Source organism: Ptychodera flava, chromosome 17 (assembly GCF_041260155.1).
Source record: "Ptychodera flava strain L36383 chromosome 17, AS_Pfla_20210202, whole genome shotgun sequence".
Classification (NCBI taxonomy): Eukaryota; Metazoa; Hemichordata; class Enteropneusta; family Ptychoderidae; genus Ptychodera; species Ptychodera flava.
Window position 1 is genome coordinate 17,737,648 of NC_091944.1, and position 17,978 is coordinate 17,755,625.

At 37.1% G+C, this 17,978-nt stretch overlaps 1 protein-coding gene across 2 annotated transcripts in view; it reads left to right on the forward strand.

The window, feature by feature from the left end:
* Positions 1-17,978, forward strand: part of LOC139115662 (F-box only protein 10-like) — a 49,037-nt gene that overhangs the window by 6,242 nt on the left and 24,817 nt on the right. For both annotated transcript variants that reach the window (XM_070677954.1, XM_070677955.1), the window contains exons 2-3: positions 14,382-15,100; positions 16,675-17,487. In XM_070677954.1, coding sequence (XP_070534055.1) covers positions 14,474-15,100; positions 16,675-17,487 — 1,440 coding nt within the window. In that variant the 5' untranslated portion in view covers positions 14,382-14,473. The remainder of the gene's footprint in view (positions 1-14,381; positions 15,101-16,674; positions 17,488-17,978) is intronic.

The following is a 17,978-nucleotide window of genomic DNA, read 5'->3' on the forward strand; positions in this document are numbered from 1 at the left end:
AAATATGTACTGCATCAAATTCATGAAACTTTATACAGATGTTAACCGATGTTAAGCTCACATTGCTTTAACATTGAAAAAGACATTTATCAGTGTCATTTTAATTAATTTGTAATTGCATAAGTAATGAACTAATCTTTCCTAATTAGGGTGATATAGCCACAAATTAATACAACGTCAAATGTGATGAAACTTGATACAGATGTTGATCTCATAGTGTTGTAAATACTGCATCAAACTTTATGAAATATGGTACCAGTGATAATCTGTTAAGTGTTAGAATTGTATGCAAAAATGTTTTGCAACATCCTGTTGATTAATTCCTAGTTGACTCATTTTATGAACTTTAGGATGGTGGCCTACATTGTTTTTATGTTTTCATCACCATGGAACTCATTCTTGGCCATTGAGCGCCATCTGTATCAAAGTATTTTTTATCACAGACCTAATTAATGAAGAGAACTCTATCCTCTCTGAGGACATGTAATCAAAGTACCCATTAACAAGTGGGGACTGTGTCATCAACGATGACTTGTTACTGAAGTATCTGACAGTGCATACACTGACTATGCCCTTGTTACAAACAGTTTTATACAAGCAAAGTCTACTTTTTTTCAGTATTTTTTTTCACCACCAAGTCTTGTAATTGTAAATGGGGTTCATTTTCTTCCCAGAATGCACTGCAGACACAGTTGTGTATATGCAAATCATTTGATGATAAAAAGTGTCAGGGCTCTGGGATCATATATAAGAGATTTTTGGGATTGGCTTTATTTTGCAATCTTTATAATTGGTATATGTGCTGCTTGCTATCCATTTATTTTGGCTGACTTCAGACAAAATGATATGTGACTCCTTTCCCAAAGGAAAAAAGACTGATCCATGGATCAGATTTCATTGTCAATGGCTGCTAATAATGCTGGCATATTACTTTTATGATAGAACTTCAGGGCATTTTTTGCCAACATATACATGTAAGGTTTTGCCCTGACTACATCGTGTATGCAGAATTACTTTTAAGACATCCTCCCCATTATCGCATACAGGGTTACTTACATTGTAACCCTTTACCTGCCAGACAGTAAGTCAGTAAAAAATCAGTATTGAGCCAAAACTGTGTGTATTTTCACCAACTTGGCTTGATATGTTATAGCAGCTTCAGTCTGTAAAAATCATGTTTACAGTATTTCTGTCTTCAGGGACCTTCAAATCTTCAAGTCTTTGTTGAAATGCACCATATAGGACATGTTTTGCTTCACAAGTTTTAACCAACTTGACCTGATGGTGAAATATGAACTTAGCAGACAATGTTAGGCTAATGAATATTCTGCATTGATAATGACTCACTATTAGTTGATTTCATACTTGAACAGTGCTCATTATTACACTTGGCGTAAATGAATACAATTATTTTGGAAATTGAGCAATAGCTGTCAAATGGCCAAAGGCAAGATGATTTAGCATTGTGTGGGTGAAGATAGGAGAGCACACTGTATTGTTTTCAAATTCACTGCCTGGCACGGTAGTCCAGCAATAAGCCTGAGTCAAGGTAGCGTGGGCATGCACAGTACATCCCGGTAGTTTGAACCTGATTTTAACATCATTTGAAATCATATCTGTTTCTCGTATCATACAGGGCCAGACGAAGAATTACTCAATGAAGAATAGTGAGTGGGAAATCCTTAAGACGAGAAAATTGGTAGAATTTTTTTTACAATTCTGTCACCGTAGACCCTGTAATGGAGGTCTAAATCATTGCCTTAAAATGTAACTGTTAACACACCAGTTACAGAAAATTTAATTGGGGTCATGATTATCGGACATACCATTAATTCTTAGGTAGGAATGGGCAGAATGAGTCTTCAAATTTTCGTTTTGCCATCAGTGATTTGACGTGGAAAAAGAAGGCAAAGTGTGCACTCTTCTTTTCCCAGGAATTTAACACTTTATCCGGATTCCAGCTATAATAATATTTTATGCTAAATCAGGAAGGTTGGATATTTTCCCAAAGTTTGACCACCCACATTTCCCTATTACCTAAAATGGTCCATCCCTAAATTGGTCACTGTATGAATAAGTTCTTTGAGTAAGTAGCGCATGCATGATGAGATACTTTATTGAATGGTAAATGCAGGTACCACTGTTATCAATACATATATTGAGATTGCTGGGTTCTGTTATATAGCACCACTTGAAAAAAGAAAAATAACACATCTACAGAAAGCAAAATATGTTTTATCATTTTCCTCCAATGAGAGATCTTCTAAAGAGAAATTTGGTGAGTTTTTTCAGTAAATAAACCTCATTGAGGAATGAAAACTCTTTACAATAACATAAACAAAACGACTATACACTCATAATTTGGATAAATTTTTGGCGAGATAAATGTAACTTAATAATTTGAAAGTGCTAAATTGCCTGTTTCAGTTATGTATATAAATGAGAAGTATTTGATGCAGATCAGTAGGTGAATGCCTTAAAAGCATGTTTACAGCTCAATTGATACATAGTTTCTATCGAAATAACATCATACAGAATGAAAACTTTACTAATAATGCATGTAGTGGAAGCGGCTTTGGCACTGTTCACCCCATTTTCAATTGTAAAAGTCCATGCTATGGCTATTAAAGATGGTTGGATTGTACCACAATTTGATGGTAAGAGGGTATACCCTGTTCATGCTGATTCCCTGTGAACAGGTCCACTGTCATCATTAAAGACAATATGCCTTGCCCAAAGCTTTGAAGTCACGTTGGTGAAAGTGTTTACAGTCCTGCCAATAATCTCAGCTGTCAGAGATAACATTTTTTCTCTCAAAAGACAAAATAGCGACTATGTTTTGTATTCGTACAGAGTATAGTTCGATCCACTGCAAAAATACATCAAAAAGCCTCAGAGTATGTTCAAATGTTTAATTTTATTTTATTACGTACTAATGTACATTCAACATCGATGAAATAACTCCCGCATAAAAAGTACAAAAAGTACTTTTACATCATAAAATAATACCTTCACACTATAATTTCATGAACAGCTGATCATAAAAAGTAATAAATTCATGCAGGACTCTGAATGAGCCAAAAATCGTTTGCGTGAATCAAAATTAGGTCATATCATGTAGTTTGATCAAAGTAATTACTAGCGTTATCAGACTGAAACAGAACAGCATTGTTTTTAAATTTTCGTTCAAATGGGATGATTTATTTCCTCATGATAAATATTCATTACCAAGAGATTCAAGGCCAACATCTGGTCGATTTTTTTTCTTTCCTTTCTGGAAGGAAAAGCTATTCATAGTGAGTGCTTTGAACGTGAAAATGGTAATGGAAAGTTTTATCGATACAGCTAGACTATGAAGGTCACTGCCAAGGGAAAGGAATTAGATTCTGTATACATTATGGGTGTAGTGGAGTGCATATAACACCCAGTCTAGATATTAAAGACCAGCTTAACGTGTGTATCTAGACTGCCATAATGTTATACATACTAATGCAAAATAGGAAATACCTCTATTCTTTGACATACAGTGACGGTGGCTTGTTATGAAAGACAACTATAACTTTCAGGGAATATCTCATGATTTAGAGGAATTACTACTGCCTTCAAAAATGTGACTGATCAAAAAGATTGTGAAAAATACAGTATGGATTTGGAGAGTACAAGATCACACTGATGCAGTTAATCCTTTTTTTCTCAATTGGTATTTATTAATTATTTCTATGGTTTGCCTATGGATCCTTGGAGAAAGAGGATTAATTTCCCCATTAAATGGGTTTTATGGTGTCACCAATAACAATAGGGTATTTTTCAAAGCTGTTTGGTACAAGTGTTAAGGTTTTGATTAAATATTGCAACACATAAAAATGTTTAGATTATTTTTTATCACTACGCAAGCTTTACATTGAATTGATTCTGTCAAGTGATACAAAACTGCTACCCATTGAGTTCAATGAACAACATATATGCACACCAATGAGCATGTAAATGGGTATGGATACAGCATATTATCAAATGAACTCCAGACCAGTGAATTTATCTTTTTACCTGTTCACCCAAGATTTCCCTACTGATTCACCCCAATTTCACATAAACAGGTCTTAAATCACAATTGATAACAATTGGCTTGACCAAACCATGGTGGTACAAGGGTTAAACATATATACGTATAGTATATATAACTTTACATCCAATATGGGTTTATGGATAGACAGACAGGCAGACGAACAGACAGATAGATAGATAAGCAAGTATCTTCAAATCAACCCAGCATGGTACACCATTGACCAACTTCATTGCATTTTGTTCATTTACATGTAAAGTGACCATTCCTTTGATACGGGCCAATCAACTGCCCATCGGCAGTTCTTGGCTTGGTGACAGTTTTATCAGACTTCATTATCTGAAATAAGATAATGCTAGCCATGCATCACATTCAGACAATACCAGAATGTGTACATGAATACCGGAGTCATGTTTTCACATGGCCCGCAGAGATAATTGCCAAGCATCTTCTTTCCAAGAGTTTGATAAATCCATCCCTGACGTAGTGACCCAGACTTGTCCGCCCTGGGAAGCAAAGGTTAGAGTGTGAACACCTCACCACAAAACTCAAAACTGTGACATGTTGAGAAGTATCACACATTTTCACAAAAGTAGATGGAACTCCCACCACAATTATAAGTTATTTGCATAAATAATATTTAAAAATCATAGATCCTTCATTTGTAGGATATTTTCTTGAATTCTGAATTTCACATTCTATACTAACAGTGAATGTTTTAGCTGTTCTTTGAATGCAGACTTCAGAACAATGTTTCCAATATGATGCCAATAACCCAAGTATCTTTTTGAAAACTTGAAGGCAATATCTCTTGTCTAGCAGCAGTCAATAAATATAATTATGTGTAATTTACAATCCTTGAAACTTTTATCAAAATGGTGATCAATTATTCAACCCATTAAGTTGACTGATTTTTGTTCTAAATGGACTGAGTAAACTTACGTGAACAAGTTTCCCGTGTGTCTCCCAAATCAAAGCAAGTTCTGTATTTTTTCTGTCAACAGAGAAATCATAAATGTTGGGTTACTCTTATCATCTCCATCCCTGTATTTTCATAAATGAAACAGATTTTTTTCAGGAAAAGAGCGATTGAATATGGCAGGGTTGACAAAAATGTCGAAGACTGTTTACCTGTGAGCGTACCCAGCTTGCTTCGAGAATGTTTCTCAGGTAAAATCATGACTAAAGCTATTAAATGGGGCAGGGTTTATCAAAATGTTGAAGAATGTAGGTGAGTTCACAGACTCACAGGCTTTGCTCAGATAAAGTCCTTGAGTTAAAATGATACATAATCAGAATAAAACCGGGTAACCCAGAATATGAATATAACCTTTCATACCTTGTGACATACATACACAGTTAATACTAGGCCAGGTCAGTTAGAAAAAAATAACCATGTTTATCTATGTTACAGCAAAACAAATCAGTTGGCAAAAAATCATCAATGTTCTCCACAGCTTAGAAAACAGAGGGACAACCAATTTACATAACAATACATAATTTGCATATTCTCTTGTTGTAAAATATATTCTTTTTGCATATTTATTCACATATAAATACATTTAAAAAAACCAGGGGGATGGCGCACCCCTCTAAATCCCCGGTTAATCCTTTGGCCATGTTTATGAATTTAAAATGTCCAGTCTGTTAGAATGGTGTATCGTTTTTAACCAAGATTGGATGATAAAATAGTTGAATGGCTGAGAAGAATGCATAAATGGAGAAAATGGAATTCAAAAAGTAAAGAGGATGAATGAGGAGTGGGTAAACAAACAGGGAAAGGCAATATATCGTGGTATGGCTGCCACCCTTCATGAATAATTCATGTAAAAATCTTCATTACCTTCACATTTGTGTGTACCATGTGACTGGTACATAAATGTATTTATTTTTAGTCAAACGGAGTCCTTGAATCCTACCCTTCAACTGAGATAGCCTGCATTATTGATAATTTAATCTCTTCGGACACTAAGCCATCTGTTGACATGACCTTGGGAAAAGTGAGATCAATAACAAAAAGTGGATATCGGTTATCCGAAATTTTAATAGAAACTCAGTAATCACAGGATGGGAAGGGAAGTGATGGTAGACAATCATATGCAGATTTCATTTGGTGCCTGAGTTATAATGAACAAAAGCTATTATGAATCATCTCAGCAAATTGACACAGAAGTATGAAGGATGATTAGGTTTTGTATCTTCCAAGTGGAAGGTCTCCCCTCTCATCACAAAATGAAAGGGACAATAGCCGTAACTTTTGACAGCATTTTCACTAATTTTGTCAATAAAAAAAAAGTTTGTATTTTGTCTCTCAGCAAATATGTCAAAATACAAAGAATTTACCTCGCCAAAGCATTACAATGTTTATAATGTGCAACGCACTAGTCCGAGACTATTGTCAACAAACTATATAGGACAATACACATATATACAGGGTTTGGTAGGTAGTTGAACACTAGGCATTTTAGCTTATTTTTAAAGTAGAACTACAAAATATATTTTTTCAACAACAAGAAAAATCCATTGAAATCCATCACAAGTGAAGCTTACAACCTTTAACAGAATTTCTGAAGGATGATGTATTATTGTTTTCATTGCTAATAGAATCAAGATATGTAAGATTTCACTAGAAAGGTTAAACAAACTTCTCTTCGGCACTATTTTTTTGACATCTTTTGTGTCATCAGAAAGTGAAAAACCTGACGCCTAGTTGCCTTTATGTCCATCTTCCAGGTAGCAAGAACAGACTACCGTAATACTTTCCAGTATTTTTATAGATTGCAATCATTTTTGTTTTGACGCTGTGGTGTGAAGCTTGCAGCTGTTTATCAAAATACAATTTCTAAATGTGCCATAGACGGCAAAAGATTGTAGCAGTTGTATTCTGTATTGTGTTGACATGAACTTAATTGCCACTGTGTTGACATTCAGTCTGAACTGTTCATTACTATCATAGCAACAGCAATCATATCAATAGCAAAATGAAAAAAATGAATATGTTCATATTTCAAACTCATGATCATTGTTTTGATAGCATTAATATTTAATACTTTTTTAATTTAAGTGTCCTTCCCTATTACTTCTAATTTCTTTTTGTTCACATTCCTGAAATGTTTCAAATTACAGGTAATATGTGTCCTATTGTCTCTGATCTTATTGGCGGCTTTAATTCAAAAAATCCATGCTCTACAGAACTATGAATGTATTCATACTGGGGGTTGGTCCGGAGGAGGGAATCACTATGTTCAAGCATATTCAAGGTCTGAGACTCATATAAATGTATAAACAGATAAGTGAATGAGCTGTTCCACTAAATATAAACACTCCCCCTACTACCACCAACCATCACCGCCACCACCACCACCTAGGAAAAATTGTTTAATTTTGGTTATCATGCAGCTTGCCATCTTTCCTTTGTGTTTTCAACAAAATCCTCAACACAACATCACAAACAAATGGCTATCAAATACTCTATGTTATACGTGATATCATATCAGTAAATTTAAGAAATCAAGAATAAAAATTTGGGGTCACCATGCAAATTTTTTACTAGGGAAACAAATTACCAAATTTTTATTCTTGATTTGAAAGAGAGTGGTTGAAAAATTCCTTGAGGAAGGTTTGAGCAAAAGTTTGTCTTTTACTTTTTAGGCCAATACTATCTATAACCCTTTCCTGATTTGGGTTGGTCTGTTCCAACAGCCTTAGTCCATAAAAATCATGTTTACAGAATCTGTGATTTCAGTGGCCTTCAAATGTTCAATTTTTTGTTCAAATGCACCAAATGGGAACATATTGTGCTTCACTAGTTTAATGAACTTGACCTGATGGTGAAATATGAATTTGGCAAGAAAAGGGTTAAACAAGATTACATTGCCATTGATTTATTAAACATGCAGTAGTTTACATGAAGGATCAACAATTCCACGAGGATTTTTTAGCCGGGAATAATTTCACAGTTGCCAAGAATATACTTCGTTTGATAAGATACAACTTCATGGCATTGGATAATTGTGGAAAAACCAATGATACAGTGAAATTTAGTATTATTAAACAATTTTTCAACAATAATGCATCAAAATCAATTTCAATGCGCAACTTATGAAGGAAAAGAGTGTACACTATCAATAATTACAGAGTGTAAAGTTTTTGTGTTTCTGGAAGCTATAGCACTCAGTCTCTAATTGGCTGTTGGCTGGCACTCAGCTATTATGTGTGCATGGAACATGGCAACGTTAACTATCATCAGCATTTTGTTGCACACATGCAAATCACGCTATTACAGCCTAATGTCTGGATATGTTTACATTGCTGTGGTCTGTGACAGTGCAAGAATTGGATGCTTCGGTCGTTGGTCCTCGACGTTGCAAAATATGTGTACAAAGTACTTCTTTGTAAGCCTTTTGTACATCTGATAGATGCTGGCTTGTACAATTAATCTGTTCATCCCCAGTTACCTGTAAATAGATCCATACTCATCATTGATGATAACGGGTTTGGGGTAAAATGGTGGTGAAAGAGTTGAAGGCTACATTTTGTCACAAAGGACAGTTAGACTATTCAGAAATAAAAAAAATATTCCACATCTCTCGTCAAATTTTGTACCTGCAAATTCCTTGACATTTACAATGTTGCTTAGGTATAGAATTTAATGTTTCTTGTAGCTACATGTCCTCTTGAAACTTTCAAGAAACAATTTTATGATAGCTTTGATTGAGGTTTCCTTTATTTTTTAGCCTTTTTTAAAAATTTGTTATCTTTGATACTTAATGTAGGTTTCCACTGTAATGAGTTGTTTCCAGAACAAATTTCTTTTGCATTAACTTTTTTACAGTGCTGTGTACAGAGATCTGGTTGATTATGGGTGTGGAAAGATCATTACCTAGGTCAATATCCAGAGATAAAAGGACAGATTCAGTGAAGGAAAAAAGCTACAGTTTCAAGTATTTCATCATGAGGAGATTCAGAATGTGTAGTTAACCCTTTGAATGCTGTAATTTTTTCCCATCAAAATTTTTGTGCATCGATTTTCCAATTTTTAGAAATTATTCTGTAAAGTTTCATAATTTTGGATCAAATGGTCATAACTTTTTATTGGCTAAAGTTTTTGATTAAAATTACTGGGGAATCTGAAAAAAATTTGTCTGGAACTGATAAAAGAGTCTGCATTTTGTTTTATTAAGGCGACAAAAAATAAAGGTGACAAAAATCGACTTTGGTACTCAAAGGGTTAATTTTTTACCCATTGGTTTACAAATAATGGTCTTCTCTTTTGTCTTCTATGGCTATGTTGGACTTAAACACAGAGCAAGAGGGGTGAAACAGTCCAACGATCAAATAATTTGCTTCTATGTTAGATTATTGCAAGGGATCTTGGGTAATTAAAACTGGTTGCAGCAAACAAAGCTGATTAAATTGACGTCAGACCTTCGCCCGTAAACGTCTGGATGTGCAACAATCTGACAATGACATTGTGATTCAAACTCTCAGTCAACGTGATAAATTGTTTCAGAAGTAAGTGGTTGTAAGTTTTTACTCCTGACAGGATGTTGAACTGCAAATGTTCCAAAACAAAATACAATACGAATGGTGATTGAGTGAGTATCACGCAGATACCGGTACATGGTTTCCATGCCATAACTGTATAGCACATAGTTTAGTGTGAATTTTTGCACTGCTTTTGAAATAGCTCAATCTCTTCCCAAAACCGCTACATGGTTTCTGTGCTATAACTGTAGCGCATACTAGTTTGGTGTGAATTTTTGCACAACTCTCAAAATAGCGAAATCTCCCGAAACATGTTTGTTTGTCATGCACATATTTTAATTATCCATGCCCTCTAAGATAGACATTAGAAAAAGTTGCTACATGTTAACCAAATGATGTCTGGTTTGGTCATACCATGTCTGACTTCAGACAAGATCCAACTATACCTCAACCTCTGATCCCGTGACATAAGCTATTTGTATCCCACTGAGTTCGGTAGATAACTGTATGATTTTGACAAGCCTTTCATGACAGGTTGTTTCAGAGAAATCATACTCAAGAGATAATATTTCTGTAGCCCATGGAGTATTTACAGAAATGTTATCTTTCAGATAGTGTGTACTGTGACCCAAAATGATTTCACTTTAAACATCTGAGTGTTTTTATCGTGTTTTTGGAGAATTCACACATGACGGTCAACAACAGGTAAAAAGTGTAAACTACACTTACCGTCTGCAAAAATCTGTAAAATTCCACTTTTTCTCTTGCATTTTTCACAGCTCAAGTTTTGGTGGTCCCTTACCCAGATAGGTATAAAATTCCGGACAATAGTATTCATGTATGAAATAATGCTTTAATATCAGTTGAGTTTTTGTATAAGTGGGAATAACAAGAAGACATTGCAAATGATTAGAATTACGTGATTAAAGTTACATGTGTGATATCAGAAGTTCAGCAAAGGTGACTTCTTACTGATGTACTTTGGTTCAGCTTTACGTGAAATATGGCTCTCAGCGACAGTTTCTAGGACATTCAACTTTTAACACTTTCTACTCTACTACTTTTGAGTTTTCTCCATTTTCATGAGATAGAACATTGAAGTTTTTCCTCACAAAGTTTAACCAGTGTACAACTTATGATAAAATGTCAGTAAATTTTAAACAATTGGTGTCACTAATCCCAGATTTTGAATGTTGACCCCTAATTTTTATTGACTTTGAAAGAGGATGGTGTACCGTAGATTCCTTGAAAGTTTGAGTGAAAGTTTAAACTTTCTCTTCAGAGGTTGTTATCGCAAGAACACTGGACTTGACCTACAATTTTCCTGACATCTGTCCAGTACATAATATGTATCCAAAGATAGTGCCTTGGCATTTCTCAGGGGTGAAGGGGTACAAAATTTTTGTTTCGCGAAAAAAATATGACAATTCAAATTGATTGCTAGAGAGAATGAGAACTGTGCTTTTAAAGGTCTGGTGAAATGGTCCCGTTCATGTGACTGAATATCTTCCAGGGGGTCAATACTATTACACTCGCAACATAATTGCAACCTAAAAGTACGCGCAAGTGTTAATTTTTTTGATATTTCTATGCGCGGCTTTCATGGGGTCATTTTGCGACACTCAGGTCACGCCCGCAGCGGGGATCATGGTTGGCCGTCTGTGACGTCACAGGTGTGTTCATTTACATCGAATAGCGGTCCAACGCCGCCTTATCTCTGCCCGGTATCCGCTAACAAAACAGCCTCAGTGTTCGTACCCCTTGCTGCCCATTCGCCACGTTCGTTCGCCAATGCGAATCGAAATCCGAAGTGGCGAAAAAAATCGATCCTAATTCGCCACAGTGGCGAAACTGATTTTTGTTTAAAAAATATGGTAAAATAAAGAAAAAACGTGGGTTTTTAGTCTTTTGTTTAATCTGCGCTTCTCTCTCGGCGATTCACAAAAACTGTGTCTACTTCCGTATTATTGCGTTCTTTCCGTCGTACATCGAGCCAAGTCTCGCGAGAGATTTGACGTCATTTAGTCTAGTGTACTACATGGATAAATGGCTCTCGCGAGAATTGAAACTTGACACACGCAATCGAGCCGTCGCGATAAATTTGACGTAATTTTGTCTAGTGTACAGCTAGCCCTGCGTACAATGCTGTGTGTTCTGCTACAGCTAATCGCCCCACTCACCACATTAGCTGTAGCGGAACACACAGCATCGTACACAGGGCTAGTGTACAGCAGGCATAGGCAATGATAGGACGCTCGCGAGAATTGAAACTTTTGCTATACATAGCAGACATACGCATTTTAATCGAGGCAACAAGGTTCGGTGTTGCAGTTGATTTACATTGCGGTCTAGATGTTCTGTGTTGTGCATTTTAATTCCATGTTGAGGGTCGATTTGCATCGCGGTCAAGTCCTCGTGATCCGGTATTCCCCGTTGTTTCTCAGTGTTCTTCAATTCAGTCAATTTAATCGCCGTCCCAACGACGCGTTCCGTGTGTGCTGTCGATTTGTATCAGGGAGGACTCTACCTCCATGATAAATTGTATCGCGATCTCTACGTTCCGTGTTGTTGTTCGTTTTAATGGTCAACGTTCAGTGTTGCTGTTCATGCAGCTGATTTGCATCGCGGTCCCAACCTTCCGTGTTGTAGTTCATTTTAATCACTGTCCCATTTACGTTTTAAGTTACTGTCGATTTGCATTGCGGTCCCGACGTTCAGACTAGTGCATTTTATAAGTGGCAGTCACAACGTTCAGTGTTGGTGTTCATGCAGTTGATTTGCATTACGGTCCCAACCTTCTGTGTAGCGAGTAGCGAGGCAGGCTCAGCCGAGGGACCGTGGCCGATCGTACGAACCAGAAGAGACAAGCACATTATGGTTCAAACACTCAACACTGAAAAAGTTTACAGTTGAGCCGTTCATGCTCTTGCCGCTGTCACAGCCACCAAAAGAACAACGTCTTCCCATAGTGAAGGAGGACACTGTCCTGATCATGTAAGCGGAAACCCTAGAAGTTACCCCCCGTAGGGAGCTTACGGAGGTGTGAAAATTTACTTCCCATTATGAGATACGGCGTCGGGCAAACTTCGGAAAGCCGAAAAAAGTCGACTGGAGAGGCTCGGGAGACACGCCCACATTGCATTTTTCTTTTGCCATATTTCATAATCACGTGCGCTAAACGAAAAAAGAAATGAATGTAACTGTTTTATAGACCATCAACTGTATTTCTGTGATTTTGCAACATGGGCATTTCACCAGACCTTTAAGGTACAATGCGCCAGATACAGGTATTCCAATTTCATATATTCACGATTCTCTCTTGATGGAGCTGATTTTAAAGCTCTTTGAGTAAGAAAATTGTTTATTGTCTTAGTTTTTTGAAAATCAAAAATCTTATTTTTCCCCATAGAGCTAACTCAGGGATGGCGGCCATTTTGTATTTACATTTATACCGATAAACAAATGCTTCAAATAAACCAGTGTAGAGAGCCATATAGCATGAAACTTGAAGCAACTTTCTATACATCTTATGGAGCGGGCAAAACATTTAAATTTTTTCACAGCTTAGCCTTATACCATCTAATTTACATATTTTGCAAGGAAATAGATTTACAAGAGAAAAGCTACACAGATGACAATCCAGTTATCCTATGACCATAGCTGTATTCAAGATAAATATTCATTGTGAGAAGGCTGTAAAAATTTGTATATTTCTGATGTGCAGTATGTAAATTATCCACAATTCTCTCTGATTTGTACACATTGACATGAGTTGGCAAATTACACTGCTATTCAACACATTTGCTTTGTAGTTTCAAGCTTATATTGTTGTCATAGTCATACTAAACTTTAAGTGAATAAATCTTGAAAACATTGATCATTTTGCTGATTTTAATATTGTAATTTGTATCATATTTGCATCATTTGTATCATTTATTTTCTCTGGTGAAATAAAAAAAAATTAAGAATAAAATTTTGTAGATACACACAGCAGTTAGACGTAAATTGCACTAAAAATCCATGTTCATGTATACTTTAAATGCAGCCCTTCTCAAATTTATAAGCAACTGAAGAGTTATCAAACTATAGACCGAAACAAAACTCAAAATCTTTTGGCTCAAAATATAAGTAACATTTGATTTTTTGTGCCATATCTATTCATAAAATCAATATCCTTTTCTTTGGCAACACAGGTGCAACCGGATTCCCAATTATACTGCAAAATGTCAAAATTTTTACTGAATTGCAGTTCCCTTCCAGCAGAAATGATAATTTTTCCAGATGTCAAAATTTTTATTCAGAAAGATGTGCGCAAGAAACATGTCATCTGATTGAAAAAGGTCTACTTTATGTTGAAGAGATTTGTCATGTGATCTCTGTGTGTACCAGTCAGACTGCATCATGGGATAATTCACTTACTGAGTGTAATGCCCATGCTGATTATCCTCAAGCAATGTGGAGTTATTCTAATCTCTTTTTACAATGTACACACTACAGGTCAATTCACCTGTGTTCCTTGCCATTTCATTAACTCTTCTGTTAACCCTTTGAGCGCCGTAGGCAATTTTTGTCGCCTTTAAAAAATACATCCCTGTCAATTTTTTTAAAAATTTTGCCAAAATTTTGATAAGAAACTATAGCCGATAAAATGTGATGACCATTTGGTTCAAAATTATTAAAATAGTTACAGAAAAATTCATAAAAATTGGTAAAATATTGCACTAAAATTTTGGTGGGAAAACTTACAGCACTCAAAGGGTTAAACTACTGTTTTATATTTTGGTCCACAGTGTATAATCAATTTAATGAATTTAGTTTTCTTCTCTTTTTTTAGGTGACAGCTTGATTATAAATGTGCAATCTATGCAACACAGGGTTCACCAACAGCTCTAGCTCTGGCTGCTCTGTGTGCTGCCAGCGGAAGACATGCCTCCTAAACACCAAAAAGCCACAACTGAAAGGTGTTGTACCGAGGCATCGGCTCTACCGCCAGAGTTATGGAGCCTGTGCTTTGACCAGCTCTCATTCCCGGATCTCTGCCGGTGTTGCCAGGTTTGCCGGCTCTGGAACGACCTCGTCTGTAGTCTAGACAACACACGATGGAAACAACTCTACAACAGCTTCTCAGAATGGAGACATCCCAACTGGCCGATCGCGCCGCATCTGGAACCCAGCTCCTGGAAGGAGGCCCTTCGGGACCACTACCTAGCCAATAAAGTCTGGTGTGAGTATTCCAAAGACCTTGATCAAACACAGTGTCTGTATGTGTTTCGGAAGCGGCGCGACAGGAGAGTGCTCCATGTCGGTAGCCGCTGTGATTTTCAGAATCTGAAGGATGCCCTGAACAACGCCAGCGCCTTTGATCGGATATTGTTACACCCAGGTACTTACGATGAACAGTTCATGATGCTGTCCAAACTGCCGTTAGAATTAGTCGGATGCGGAAAGCTCGGAGAAGTGGTACTGTCTGCCAGTATTGAATTACAGGCCGAGACGGCCAGACTGTGCAATCTTGTTATTAAAGCTCCTTGGTTTACCTCAACGATCATACAGGTAAGTGCCCTTCTTGCAAAGAGAGTGCTGAAAAGGTTGTGAGGAATACATCAGCCATGTTTGATGCAGGGATACACAGCAACCTACAATTGGTAAGGCTAGTAGTTTACATTTATTCCTGCCTAGCCGTGTATTCCACTGAAAAACATCTGCCATTTATCCTGTAACTGTGCTTTGGCGGAAACACATGTACAGTTGTTCACAGCTGAAAATCGTTTCTGTTTTCACAGTATATGTACATAGTAGTGTTGTTCATACTTGGTGCTATTTCATAGAGTTGGCGTCACTACTGTAAAGTTTTATCCGTGAGTAGGTACAGGTTTTGCTTTGAGTCTGTAATGAGACAATAACAACGGTGTTCCCTGTTCAGTGGGTGTAATAGCATCCATGGTTAGGACAAGGTATTTGAATCTCGCCTGTCAGGACTGATTTAAATGTTGTCTCCAATGAGGACAGACCACAAAGTCATCACTTCTGTGGCAGATTATTGTAGTGATGTTTGTCAGGGCATCGGTGTTGTATCTGGTTAGGATGACAACTTGCGGCTGGTTTTGGCTTGACAAAAGGTATCTTTTAGTAATATAAAATAAAAATCATGATGAATGAAAATATCACTTTCCAGTAGTCTTCGTTCGAAAATAATATCAGTTGTTAGTTTTCATAACTACTGGTACTTCAAAATTTATGCTGCGTCACCTCTGTGTACTTTTCCACAATACCAGTCTAATAAATTATTCGATATAATTATTCTTCTGCGTTTCATCTTAAAAATACTTTGCCAGTCTGATATGGACAATAAATCACCTGTAAATGTCCCTGAACTAGTACAGAATACACGTGCTGATGTAAAAATTACAGACATGTCGTGTCATCCTTGTGTTCTACTGGTAGTGTAGCAATGGTAGGTTTGGTGTTCAAACTAGATGAACCTACATATATGTGCGGAATATCTAGTGAGAGATGGTGAAACCTTTTGAGCTGTGGTTTTCATGCATAGCACACTGTAGATTTTATTTGTTCCAATCGTGTTACAAGGGTTCCCTATGGTACATGTATATCAATGCAATCATGTTAGGCGACATTAGAAATGGTGCCAGGTTTTCAATGCCACGTAACTATGTTCCTAAAATGTAGCAAAATTACTGGTGTCTGCAAATAAATGTACACTGTAGCTAAGCAGCTTTAAAGATTGTGATATTCCTACTAAGTGTTGCTAGGCACAAATTACAAAAACACAAAGTATCTGTTGATTTGCATTTGTGAAAATTTATATCAACATTGCACAATTAATGGCATGTACCCAGTGTGGGTGTACCAATTGGGGTTTTCTGAGTTGATGAATAAAAAAAAAGTGATTTACCATGTGTACCTCTTGCTTTGAAGTATTGAAGTAAGATTTGAGCTTTGATACAATTCTATCTTCTTTCATGGTGTAATATCCCGAAACCATTATTATCAATGGTTAATATTGATCTTTTTTATGGAGAATTTGGGTGAAGAGGGAGAGGCAGCAGGTTTTGGGATGAAGTGTGTCTTCTCTGATGTTATGCATATATCTTTTCCTTTATTTGCAGTCTACTTTTGGACATGTACAGATTGATAACTGCCAATTTGAAGATGGAAACATAGAGATCCACGCCCCTGCCACTTGTCATATACGTTTTTCAAAGTTCAAGCATGCCCCCATAGAACTGGACTCGCTCAGCATAGGTCTCATAGAGAACTGTGAGTTTACACAGAGTAACAGTTCTGCCGCTATCAATGCCTGGGGCTATCCGAGCAATGATTATGGCTTAGTGTACAAACAGCTCTGTGAGACTGTCCAGGTTGGGTTAAGCCAGTGCAGCGTTGACCACCTCAAGGAGCATTCAGGTTTGTCACTGCTGCCGAACCACTTGCCCAATAGCAAACACGACACAAAGACCTTGAACTCCGAAGTCACTGCCAGTCGTGTGTCCCAAGATGGCAGCAGTCTCAGCTTGAACGATGATGCGAACGACGACCCGTTGCTGTTGTATGACACAGACACGTCAGAAATTTCTACGGATTCTGAAGAAAGTGATGTGGAGCAAGACAGCCTGCCGGATCCATCTGTGCATCGCCTCTCGTACCTTGCCGGCCAGCGACTTGTCCAGAGTAAATATCAGGACCGCTCTTTCCAGTGTAACATGCAATCCCAAGGATCCAAGCATCTGGAAAAGGAAATCCGGAACTACTCAAAGATGAAGGAGATTATGGACAAAATCAAGGGATGTCTCATACGCAACTGCAAAATTTACAAATGCCAGGGTGGTGGAATAATGGTCAGTTGCCATGGAGACATCCGGCTGTACCGGAATGATATCCAGGATTGTGGATATGGAATAAGGTGTATCCAGTTCACAAAAGTGAGTTAGTGTGTTACTGTTGTGTTCAGATAATATATACCCCGGTATGTAGTATTATTGGTGTTTAATGTCAAGTTTCCTTCTGTTTGTACCCATGACCTACGCAAACATAGTTTTCCTTGCATACATGAAGAACAGCAAGAATCTGATCACCCATATACCAGCAGTTCTTTTACCGGTTCCATGATGCAGTGTATGCCAGGGTATACAAAGCGCACGTTACTCACAGAACTTTTTGGCCATAGGGTATACGCAGGGTATGTTACTCATAGAACACTATGGCAGGTTACACCCTGCCCTATATTTTTGGATACAAAATTACACAAGGCACTTTTTTGGCATTGCAAATTTGTGTCATTCTTGTACAACAAACCATTGTACTACACAGATTTGTTGTTTTGAGTATGTACACGATGTTTGATGCTGTCATAGCAGTGTATTATGGGATAACCGGGAAAAGGTCTATTGTAGTAATCAACCTGTGTTAGGGG